The sequence below is a fragment of the Dermacentor variabilis genome, chromosome 8 (genome assembly GCF_050947875.1).
Source record: "Dermacentor variabilis isolate Ectoservices chromosome 8, ASM5094787v1, whole genome shotgun sequence".
Taxonomy (NCBI): Eukaryota; Metazoa; Arthropoda; class Arachnida; order Ixodida; family Ixodidae; genus Dermacentor; species Dermacentor variabilis.
In genome coordinates, this window is record NC_134575.1 from 48,877,924 (window position 1) to 48,890,786 (window position 12,863).

The 12,863-nt window shown below is 45.5% G+C and overlaps 1 protein-coding gene across 2 annotated transcripts in view; it reads left to right on the top strand.

Moving 5' to 3' along the window:
- LOC142590198 (GTP-binding protein Rhes-like) overlaps positions 1–12,652 on the top strand; it is a 96,548-nt gene extending 83,896 nt beyond the window's left edge. For both annotated transcript variants that reach the window (XM_075702106.1, XM_075702105.1), the window contains exon 3: positions 7,613–12,652. In XM_075702106.1, coding sequence (XP_075558221.1) covers positions 7,613–8,119 — 507 coding nt within the window. In that variant the 3' untranslated portion in view covers positions 8,120–12,652. The remainder of the gene's footprint in view (positions 1–7,612) is intronic.
- Positions 12,653–12,863: the final 211 nt, after the last annotated feature.

Here is a 12,863-nt window from a genome sequence, read left to right on the forward strand (position 1 = left end):
AATTTACAGAACCCTCCAGCTGGCATCGTTTTTTTTTTTATTAAGTTAGAATGTTATGCAAGTGAATTTTGCTGTTCAGTGCAACAAAAAAAGCCTATACGTGCGATCGACACATGCCGCACTTTCTTTATATCTGAACACATCAAGAATATGTGCCTACAGTAAACTATGCGCTATATACTTCCGTTTTCTTGGCTAGCTTGATTGTCAGAAATGCAAGACCGGACGTTCTCTGGGGTCATGAATACACTGCTGCCACAGTGTGGCTCCACTGGACGAGGATATACGACCAGCCGGCCAGTATTCGGTGCAGTGGACCAAACTGTGTACTAACTGTGTACTAAATTTGTGCTAAACTGTGTACTAAATGTACTAAACGTACGATCGAGCACGCGTGCAGAATGAATCGTATTGTACTTTATATGCGTGTAGTATATGGTCCATGCTGTACAGTGTGCTCAGTTTTGCACTGTGCTCTATGCAATTTTCTGCTGTTAAACAAAACGCCAACTTAGACCGCAAGCGCTGATTTACGCTCAGTTTTTATGCAAAGCCTGAAAGGTTCTCCTGTCTGACCAGTCACCGTCGAAAGTGCTGCTTCGGTCACCTTCGGTGCATCTCCAATGCAGAAGTTACGTTAGCTTGAATACTAGTTATGTCTTGCTTTGAAGACCTCACTACGCTTTCTGCGATATGCGTGAGGGTATGTCTGCGTATGAGAGGTTGTGTGTGAGTATGTATCTCTGCGTTTGCACAGAACAATATCGGGGGCAAAAAAATAAAAGATAAGCCAGCGCGTAAACAAAAGCTTCATGATTTGCCTACATGTCCTTGGGAAGTGAAATCAAAGAAATATTATGCAGAGAAGGCACCAGGCAATGGCGTGAGAAATCATAGTGTGTTTTCTGGCTTTCCTTGTCACTTTATTTTATTTTGTGACTTTATTTACATTTGATGCGCATGAGCTTTCAAGCGGCACAGCACTCAAATAAGTATGTTTATTTCATGTCCCTCTTTTTGGAAGATGAACAATAATTTTTGTTTAGTTTACTTCATAAACGATCATGACCCCAATACCGAGGGGGAGGAGGGTGGTCAAAATGTTGGTCGAACACATTTTTCACGAGGGTAGACTAAGAAGATTTGGCCAAGAAGTGTGGAGCTCGGAGAACTATGTGAGCGAACAGGAAGTTACTTTCGCAGAGTCTCTTCGAAAGATTCGGTACGAAAGACTTCATGAGGTAGGTATAAGAGCAACGGGAAAGACATTATTAGGCAACGCGTTAGCGCAATGAGTTAAAGAATGGCAGTAGTAAACAATAGGAGAAATGTAAAAGAATACCCTGGGGAAACCATCCAGCCTTTCAGTTATGGCAGCAGTTCGCAGAATATAAGGTACATTTGTTTTCTTTCTTTTTAACGCTGGAAGTGTTTGTAGGTTCTCTCAGTTAAGTTTCGTAATCTCGAGCAGCATAAAGCTTCTACTGTGTTGGACCCTTTTCGTTCTCGGGGCCTAAGGCACTACATCTAAGCTTGGATCGGGTTCGTTAGCCAATGCAATTGTTTAGTAAGGCTAACTTTCGTAAGCGCCTAGAAACAAATAATTCTCATTCCGTGTGCGCCCTCTCACTTTCTGGCACCCACGTCTATTGGCTGTATCATACGGAGTTACGTAATAAACGACATTTTGGCTGGAGATACATTGAACTGAAATGACATTTCAGTCAGCATATACCAATTGTTAGGGGAGCTCAATTTAGCAAGCGCTGCGAAGTCAAATGAACTACTGAGGGTCTATCCGAAGAGCCCACGTTTGTTTCTGCGTGTTTTTTTTTTTTTTGCCTTCAGCTTGCAAACCCTTTTACCGGGTAGCTACAGACTCTAATTTTGTGTTGGGTCAACTTATCTGAGGAAATGTAATGGCGACAAATATTGATATCTTCTGTTTTGCTTTGCTTGCTCATGTTTGCATAATAAGCATAAGTGATTATATACACAAATTCACTCCGATTTCGCAAATACACATCAGTAGGGCTCAATAGTTGGGCCCGTGGAATCAAGAACCGCAGTCCACTGACACTGTTGGGTAACAACGTTGACCATCTTTAGAGAAATTCTTCTCACGAAACTATATGCCAAGCCATTTTTTCTTTCATGGCCTTCGTTGTCATTTTCGTGCGCATAAAAAGAAACGAGGTGACGGGGTTATAGATATTTCTATTTCATTACATGCCTTTTGTTTCGGTTTTCTTGTCAAACAAGGTGATCCATCAACTCCAAATTCGAAGGCTAAGCCGGGGGCCTTTGCATTTCAGTACTTTTTTGTCCTTGTCAAGGATTATCGATATTTCTTGGGCACCGTTTCGTACTAGAAAAAAGGGTAAGTGAAAAGAAAAATAAGTATTTTCCTAGGCAGGCCTGTGCGAAATGAATGAGTAATGAAAATCACCAGGGCTTAGGCATCGCGATAGCTGAATAGCAAACGAAGCTCTCCCAGCGGGCTTCCATAAGATATCGGTCAAGGTCACGCAACGGTTACAGTGGACGATCCTCTATTGCTTCCAAAGGCACGTTCAAAGAATGTGTAGGGTGTCGGTTACATTGCCCTTTGCACTTCGGTATTTAGGAACTTGGGCGGGCAACGCCTCTCTCATGTGCAGTCGCGCAAGGGGAGCGTCGCGTGCCTCCGATGCGAGCCTTGTTAGCCAAGCTTTTCCTTCGCTTTTCTCAAGCGAGCGAGCCAGTTTCCTCTCTCTTTGCTTAACAAAAAAAATAAAGGAAACAGAGCTTTATAGAGTGCAAACGCCTGTCTAATGAAGTGAGTCTCTACTTTGTCGAGAGCGTCTTCCTTCTCTTGAAAAGAAAGAAAGTAACAACGGAAAAAGCGATGAGACTGAGGGTAGATCGGAAAACAAAGGGGGAAGGTAATTGCATATCGTTCTCTCAATCTGGAAAGCTCGAACCTTTACACTTTTCCATGGTGTAGCCGGCCAGACGAAAGAACGTGTCGAAGACATTGGGGCGAGCTGAGCAATATCAAGACGCCATTTTTGCGCGAGAATAGTGAAGAAAAACGAGAAGGAAAAAAAACGAACAAAAAGCAAGCGAAGTAATAGATGGAGAAAAGAAAGAAGCTAATTACATATGGCTTTACGAATCGGAAAAAGTCGAAAGATCACACGCTCTCCCTGATCTAGTCGGCGAAGATTTATGAATATGTATTAAAAGAATAGTCGTGACGGAATGGCACAGACCGAGTTCCAGACGAATGATTGCCGAGGCAGACGAGTGCAAAAGAAGGATTAAAGAAAAAGTTAAGAAAAAAAAAACATATATCAGGACGAAGACGAGGCGTCGATGGCTGCAGGGTTTGCCTTCGCGGAAGTGATTGAGCCGACAGCTGCAGCGTGGCAACGACGGTGCTTCTCCGAAGCATCGAAGAGACGTTGTATTGCGAAAATCGAGAAGGCATCTCCTCTTCCCGAATGATAGCCGGGGGCTATGTTGTGTCGTCAACACTATCGGGTCAAACTGATTTCGACACGGACTGTGTACATGTAATTCCAAGGATTGGCTCGATACTACAGGCGAACTGGCAGCTTTGTTATCCGCTACGTTGAAGCAGGTCACGCTTGGTCTGGGCGTGTGTTTCTTTCATTGATGTAGTTTGTGAGGTGTCCAATTTCCTGTGAGCCATTCCCCAAGCTTCGGCTAAACGCCTGCGGCGTTCTTCTCAGCGCCAGATGACGGGTTCGAGTAGTTGCATGCTGCTCATGAATTTTGGTGCGAGCTAAACGCGGCGATGCAAAAGCTACTCGCACATAATTGAGACTGGAAACAGAAGCGATTGCCGGTTAGAAGTCTCAGCTGTGCGCGGTGCTGCTGATCTAAGTGCTCCCGCTCATGAATAGCCCCTTTAGGCGCATGCGTACCAGCTCCCGATAACGGTGTGTGGGATATCGTGTCTGCCGAAGGACGAATCCCGACATAAACACGTAACGCTTCTTTATTCGACTAACGATGGCAGCGGACAGGCATACCAACGCTACATTCGTCCCAGTAGCGGAAGGTAAAAGGCGGTCTTTCTCAGCCAGACAGCCTGTTTTTATAGCCACCGTCGGTGACGCATACCTCGGGTGACGTGGCGATGGCGCTATGTTTTATCGACCATGCAGTCCAGCGTGCCGCTGTGTAATGCTGGGGCAGATGATAAGAAGACGGAGAGTGCGCAGAAATGTGCGCGGAGTGTGTCGTCCCAGGTGCATAGTTGTCACGAGCTTTGGCAAAGCTGCTGCTGCGCGGTACTTAGCTCCGCCTAGCCTGCGATCGCCTAGTGACGGTTGTTGCCTCGGAGATCTCGACGCACACATTTCAATCGTTTTTGTCATTTTGAAAACTCATTTTCACGATGAGACAAACGTATAAGACGTTTCAGACAACGGGACATTCGCAAGTTCATGTCTATGCATAACGTGGTAAAACAAGCATTAGTTTTGATCGCCGATCTCTGAGGCCCATATTACGCGCAAAAGGCTTCAGACAAGACGACTGACGACCAGTACAAGCACAGACAGAACTCTCTTGCGCAAGTAGCAACAAATGGGCTCCTCTATTGTGCTTCGGGAACATTTAAACATTCCATGGGGCTCAAAATTAATCAGGAGTGCTGTTCCATACAAGATGAACCCAGTACACTAATTAAAAGACATCGTAATCGATTGGATAATGTTCAACCGCCGAGTCCTTTAATGACGGTGACTTGAATAAGCGTCGCTTTTATTCAATTTGGCTGCCATTCTCTCATATATAGTTCAAGGATTCAAGCAGAGCCTGTGATTCCATAGTACCAAAGCATAATTAGCAATGCCTTTCATAAGTTGTGCGGTATCACTGTTGGTACTTTCCTTATTTTAAGTGTAGAACATGGGGGCGAAATGCGAAAACACCCGTGTACTTAGATTTAGGTGCACGTTAAAGAACCCCAGGTGGTCGAAATTTCCGGAGTCCTCCACTACGGCGTGCCTCATAATCAGAAAGTGGTTTTGGCGCGTAAAACCCCATAATTTAATTTTTTTTAAGTGCAGAACATCGCCTTTTGTTCTTCTTCCTTTCCTATATATATATATATATATATATATATATATATATATATATTACGACGGACGCACCGAAATACAGACACGAGGCGGGTACGTGGGCTGACGAAAGCGCACACTAAACTTTAAAGTTTAATACATACGCGTACAAAGGAGAGTAGAACATATCAAACATAAAAGCATAGCAATAGATCCTAAGAAATTACGCAACATGTACAGTATGCGGGCAAGTAAATACCGAGTCACGCTTCAGTCCAGGTCAAGTTTTCAGTTCAGCCCCATTCGCGTAATTACGCTGTCGCCAGTGGCGCGTAAATATGTATTCTGTCACGCGTTACGGCCATTAGACCTGTCGCTTTGCAAGTGAATCGCAGTCCGGGATGAGGTATTTCGATGCCAGTCGCGACCTCCCTGCCTTGCCGTGACGTAACACCCGCACTTCTTATCGGACCGCGCCGACGGGGCGCAGGTGTTGCCGGGCCACGTGATGTGGATGAGTAACGGCCGAATGTCGGCCGACCGACACATCGGGGCGACGTGAATCATCCTAGTAAATCTCCGTGTTTGCTTGGAAAGTTCGCTGGGTCTTGACAGCAAGCCCCTGGTTTCGAGGGTGAGCACAGACGTGTGACGAATGAATCGCAGGCAGGTTTGCTCTCTCTCTCTCTCTCTCTCTCTCTCTCTCTCTCTCTCTATATATATATATATATATATATATATATATATATATATATATATATATATATATATATATATATATATATATATATATATATATATATATATAATATTGCGAGGCGGGCGCAAGCACGCAAGTTGTTTATGCAAGGCGAATGCTGAAGGCACTAGCTGGCGCCAGAACATGGTGAACGAAGCGCCCTGGCATCAACACTTCTTTGTCATCGTCTCGTGTCTGGACGTCCTGTTCTATATCGCGACTCTCTCTCTCTCTCTCTCTATATATATATATATATATATATATATATATATATATATATATATATGCGTGTGTGTGTGTGTAGAGGCGGGATTCCTTCGTAGTGTATTTTCTTTTTATGAAGTTCGGGCTGAGTCCTGAGCACCGGCACGTCAAGATGACGTCACGCATGTCAAAATATTCACCCCTTCTGTGTCAGAGTGGGGTAGCAAAAGTTCCGGAATGTCACCCAGTTCAGCCTTTGGCTTATTTACATCACAACGCGGTCAGTCATTAGTGATAAGACGGTAATTATGCCTGAACAGACGCAGCCACATTTAGTGGCGTTATGGGGACCCTTTTGCGCGAGATTCATGGTACGTTGGCCACCCGCCTTTCAATTTGCGCTCATTTGGGCTTGAAAGGTCTTCTCTTCGTGATTGGTTTGCTATTGTAGAGGTTATTTAATTATACAGTTGCACTCAATGTTCTTCTCTTGTACCCCTTTAACGCTTATGGCGTAACTCAATTGCACTCGGTTAAGGTAGAAGGCTTAATGTGTGGAAGTGGGGTTTATATTCTTGAATCTAACTGTTCAGGCTCACTGCCGAACATCTGTAGCTACTTTCTGACGATGCTTCTTGCTGCCCAGTGTTATTTACATCAATTGGCCGTCACGTGTCTCAACTTAGGCATTGAATCGCAGCTGAGGAGTAACGTAAGAAGGACGTTAATTACGTGTAGTAATACCGCCCCTAAATGATAGCGAGTTGGGTCGAAGATTGAAAGCATTTCAATCTGTGTTTAATTGACGTTAGCAGCGCCGTACACTTACCGCCATTTATTCAATTGTCCTCCCGAGAATATTCAATGCGGTCATTGGGACTGGACGGCTTGAGAAGCTTGCTCACAAGAAGCTTAGGTCAGTTTGCGATCAAGGATCGATCCTTGACACTAGTACAAAGCAAGGACAGATGCATAGGGCACAACTTAAACATTCACTGATGACCCCCCTCCCCCCGCAACTAAATAACCTATGGACATCACACGAGTTGTCCGTCCGTGTCAACGAGCGCATAAGAGAGCGGACGTCGCTAAATGTTTGACTTACTAGTCAGTGTTGTGCTTGCGTACGTTTCTTTCGTATAGACATGCTAGTGTTGAGTCTCGAAGTTGGCTGCGCATAGTTACAGTCTACACTCTTTTTCACGAAAGGAAAACGATTGAACTAATCTTGTGTAACGGAATCCTGCACAGACTTGTCGTTAGGGACTCTTGGGAAAACAAGAAATTGCAGTCCAAGAAAGTGTTGACATCGTTCAACTGGGACATATTCTGCAAAGACACATTTTCACACCCCGTGGCTTTTTGGTAATAAATGATTTCGTCGTGTGTACTGCCAAACATTATTTTTCAGACTGTTATCAATCTCGTGAATTTTCGAAGAACTAATTCTTGATATTATCACTGATTCTTTAAGGCACCCTGTTCTAAATGCAGATGTTTCATGCAGGTGCTCGAAAGCGCATGAACAAGCCAGCTTGATCGAAGCTTAACTGCTTCTTTTGCTTCTCTTTTCTCTTCTTTCTCCCTGGCGCAGTTCCACACGGGCGAATATGAGCTGAACGGGGCCTCACTCACGCTGGACATCGTGGACACGAGCGGCAGCTACCCATTCCCGGCCATGAGGCGGCTGGCCATCACCACGGCCGACGCGTTCGTGCTCGTCTATGCCATCGACGACCCGGAGTCGTTCGAAGAGGCGCGCCGCATCCACGACCAGATCGTCGAGCTGCGGTCTGCCAAGGCGCCCGTGGTCGTGGTCGGCAACAAGTGCGACCTGCCCGCCGAGATGCGCCGCGTCAGGCGAGAGGTGGCCGAGACCATCATCTCCATCGACTGGGAGCACGGCTTCGTCGAGTCCTCGGCCAAGGAGAACGTCAACGTGTTGGGCATCTTCAAGGAACTCCTGGTCCAGGCCAAGATCCCGTACGACCTGAACCCGGCCGCCGTGAACAAGAGGCGTCGCTCGCTGCCTGTCTACCCGACCAGCCCGACCATCAAGGACAAGACGCTGCTCAAGAGGAACAGCTGCGCGGTGTCATAGCTACGTGGAGGTCGTCGCTAGTGTTTCTCTACGTGAACTCATAATCTGGACTGGCGCTTGCCTGCAGTGACTGTGACCTTTCGCTGCCAGTGCAGTTGTTCGAAACTGTACATATATTCGCAGTGAAGTGAAGCACCCGCATCTCTGTGATCGGGGTGAACGCTTTGCCCAGCACGAACGCGAGAGAACTGCGGTCCGGCTTCAGGAGACTCCGAGCCCGCCAGAACGACGTCACGGCAAAAGCTTGAACAACTTAGCAAACCGTGGGTCGCACAAGAGGTATGAACTGCTGCGACCCCTGCAATACAACAGTCTACCAGTGACGGTCGGCGCAGCGAAGTGAACGTTCAACTAATAACGACGCCGTCGGTTCGAATCCACAACCTATGGAAAGTCAAAGGGAATAAAGACTCGCTTCCTGAATAATGGCGGATCTGCATCATCAAGATGGCAGCTTCCTGCAGTTGATTAGAGCCGTAAAGTTCTATATATGACTCTGATTCGGCGCTGGGATCTGGAGCAAGCTGGGGTCCTGGACTCATGTTTCCCCGACGATAAGACTAACGTAAACTGTGGAGTTCGAGTAATTCGTTGCCTCAGTCTAAGCCGTCTGCAAGGTCTGACCACGTTAATTGTTTGAGGATTGCGATTCAGAAAGTAATCGCTACGTCTACTTTATTCCGAGCAGTTTCATTGTGACGAACTTTCACTTGAGAAAGCTGGCGCTACAAGTTTCTTGTGATCGCAACCTAAGAAGCTCAGCGCAAGCAAAGAACAAGCACCCTACCGCCAGCGTGACATAGCAGATAGAGCGATGACTGCGACGCTATCCTGCCCTGGGATCCAGCAGTGCTGTTCACGAACGCTGACACTTCCCGTGTCTCGCAATGCCCTCTCGTGTCAGAAACATCCTAACCCAGAGGACTGTTGCACTGTGCCTGTGCTCAAAATGATGAATTGTGCAATTGTTAATGAGAACTAGGACGACGCGATACCAGTCTGGTCAGCTTCTGGTTCCTACTAGCACTTTTGCATCGTTTCGCTATGACTTTCGGCGTTTGCGGTATAGCTTGTTCCGTCGGAACACCTGAATTTCCACTCAGGTGTCGTCTGTCGCAGGCATAATAAAATTTGCCAGTGCGCGTAAGGAATGTATTGCTAGTGGATGTCTGATGGCGCAGCACGGACCAGCCTTGAAACTCGTCTCGACGCCGCAACTAATTATGCATGATATGGCCGAAAGTGAGACTGAGCGGTAGTAAGTGTAGACTATGGGAGGTCAATATGGACGTGGCAGTTTTCATGCAGAGTCAGTCTACCAGTTAAATAGATAGCTTTTTTTTTGTGAGCACACATGCTGAACGAAACTCTGCAGCCAGGAAAGCAGTGCATGAACATTGGCTCTGGTACGAACATTCAAGCACGCGTGTAAATTCGGGAAGTTGGTACGAACGGTATGCCTGGAAAGACAACTAAATGCGGTGAACCACGAAAATTTTTCCCTACACAAGTGTAGATTAGCGTTCCGCACTGCCTAACCACATCTCCGCATTTCCTGTTCCTTTCTTATTTTCATTGTTAATACCTATGTGCTTGCGCAAGCTATTCACATCCTTTAAATGATGCCAACAGCACAATCTCGCACCTAGCAAACGTACCATTTGTTATACTTATCCTCACATCGAAGTAGAATGTAATGAAGTTCTGCGCACTTTTCTAAAGCCGTCTGTCGTTGCGCTTTTTTCGTGCTTAGCAAAACTGACGCCCGAGGCACATTTCGCAGCGTCACGGCATGTTCTTATCCGTATAACCACCGCATTTCTGTAATATCTGCATGAACATTACCCAAAGAACTAACCGTACCGAATAACTAACGTTGGCATTTTTTTTTTCTACCACGCCCTTCAAGCTCATTTTTCTGCTCCTGTATGAGCCCCTGCTTGGTTTTTGTGTCCGAGTTATTTCTTGTCCGCATCTGCAAGCAACGGAAGTTAGTAGCGACCCCAATTTTTGTCCCACACAAGCCCTGGAAAGCGCCAGCACGTAATTCTTCGCCCGTGCAGTCTCCGGTAAACTATAGTTATCGATGACGATCCATCTAATGAATTGCGTGATAAAGCCATTACAACAACGGGCTTTTTTAAACACTTGTGGTTCTGAGGGAGATGAAGCTAATAAAAATCGAAGCTAAGTGAGTTCCAACACATCGTACCACACTTTGCGCCGTTAAAAAGACTGTCACGGAGGGGGAGAAACAATTGTGCCGAGCGATTCAAGGTTTTCGTGCAACCGGTATCGCAAAACTCTTAACGCACTGCGTTTGGCTGACTTCCAACGCTGTTCGTTGGAGACTTGGGATTGTGTGCTGGTAGGGAGGCGGATGGGCGCCGTGCCAGCTTGAGCAACTTTTTGCAGGTGTTACTGCAAATACTGATGCCAAACGAAACCGACAACGCTTTCACAACGTGCCTACTCGAAGTGCTTTGTTTCTCGTTTTTTATTATTGTAATTTCTGTGACCTCATTGCTTTCCTCAGTCGCACTTAAACCCGAACCGCAGCTCCTATTTTAAAGATAAGAGGAAGGTCAATAATTTATTTACTGATTGAATACTTGGGTTTCTCGTCCCAAAGCAACACTGATGTCGTCGCAGATGTCACCGGAAAGGTACCTGAGAAAACGTTTTGACCACCTGCCACTCACTAACGTGCACGTAGACCTACGCATTCGAAATTTCTTTTTGCGTTCATCCTCATATGGCATCCGGCCTCCCTAGCCTGGACTTGAATTTGTGACTTTGTGCGCAACTGGAAAATGCCATACGTACTGATAAAACAGGAGGTACACTATCATGGTGGTATCAAATCTCTGTAACTGGCCGGAATCTTGTCCGAAGTTTCAAAATCGAGTTCGAAGGATAATTTGGCTCCCGATTCGTTAATTAAATTTCTTAGTGTCATAAAAGTATCTAAACATGTATACCACATCAGTAGTCACCACAGTGGGACCATAAGCAATTATAATCGCACTGGAAATTGAAAAAAAGAAAAGAGTAGGCAGGGATGTTAACCAGAAAAGCGTCTGGTTGGCTACCCTACGCTGAGGGAGGCGGAAGGGGGCGTAGAAAGAAGCATTTAGATAAAAGTGCTCGTTAACGACCTTGGAACAGGATCAGGGAGACACCGAGAAATTGCGGTCACCGAAATGTTGTTCTGACCCGATGTTTATTTTTACATGTTCAGCGGCAGCTTAGTATATAGGCGAGTGAAACGCATAAAAGGAGGCACAATGTCAAATAAGGACATCTGTAACTAAACTAGTTAGATAAGAATGTGGTAAGGTTCGGTCTTTAGGTGTGACTGAGGTTCCCACCCAGCTTACTATTCGCATGCACTCTTCGTAATTGTGGCGTAAATCAGTCAGGTGACGTTTGTGCCGATAGTGACGCATCGACCTCCTTAACTAAACCCCCTGATGCAACCCCTGTGTTCTTGACTGTCAAGTGATCGGCATCTATCGAGCTTTCAATGTTTTCTTTTTGCATTTTTTCCTCTGTGTAAATGCTTGAGGTTGATGTCTGCTTGGCTGTGTCTTTAAGCGTTATTTGTTCTGAACATCAACTGTTTCCGTAAATCTTATCTCCAGGCTGGGAACATACACACCAAGCTCTTTAACCACACCAGTTGCGAAAATTTCAATGACGTACTGAGCATTCCCCTAACCAGTCTTAAGTTTTGAGTGAAAATACATGCTAACGATGGTTAACGAGAAGCCGTAGAGAAATCGTGGTAAACTGAAGCAATTGCATAGTTCAACTTTTTCGACAACATACGAGGCGGTAGCTAGTGCAGATGGGCATATAACATGTATATCGAATCAGACCGCGAAATTGGTATAAAGGTTTCTCATTGGTGAGGTTGAAGAGCACAATTCGTGGTTTCTTGTCTATCAAGAACGTTTTTTTTTTTGTCGGATTATGATGACTTATGTGACTTCGTGCAGTCAGCTGCGAAGTTGTCATAAAACTTCGATGAAATTACGACACTTCGTCTGTTCCTTAAGGCACCTTTGCCGATAGGCGGGCCGGTGACTTAACCACACGATGGACAGATCTTCCACATAAAAACGTATTAGTGGATGGAGGCTCATGTGACAATCTCAAAGCAAGATCATGAAATCAAAGGAGGAGAAGCGCCAAATACGGCAGATGCGTCGACGACATGTGAGACTGAAGAGCCAAGGGCTGACGAATGGCGTCATGGAAAGTATGACGTAAGATTCCTGAAGTGTAGCAATCAAGATAAAAATTTAACCGCAAATTAAACTCTTCGTGTCACTCGAATAGACAGATATGTTGAGGTGAGCGTTATAAGCATGCTGATAATCTTGGTTGGCCTTTGCAGCCTCGTAGTAGTCTGTTTATTTTATTTTGTGAAGTCTGATATTTCGCTGAACCAAAGGGATGCAGTTGCCTGTACCCGAAACAACGCATCTTGTCCAGTATACTTTTTGACAAATAAACACGTGAACTGGCTGCTAGGAAGGTTGGCTTACGGATTACCAAGGACGGCTACGTGGCGCAATGTGGCATCCGAATTTCCGTTTCCGTATGGCTCTCAGGGACACTTGCTTTCGAAACGAAAACATTAAAGCCACAGAGTCGTCTTTCTGCATTATTGGCCCCGTAACTACAAATGAAAGTAATACACTTCTCATTTAGTGTTTTATCATATGCATGACGAAAC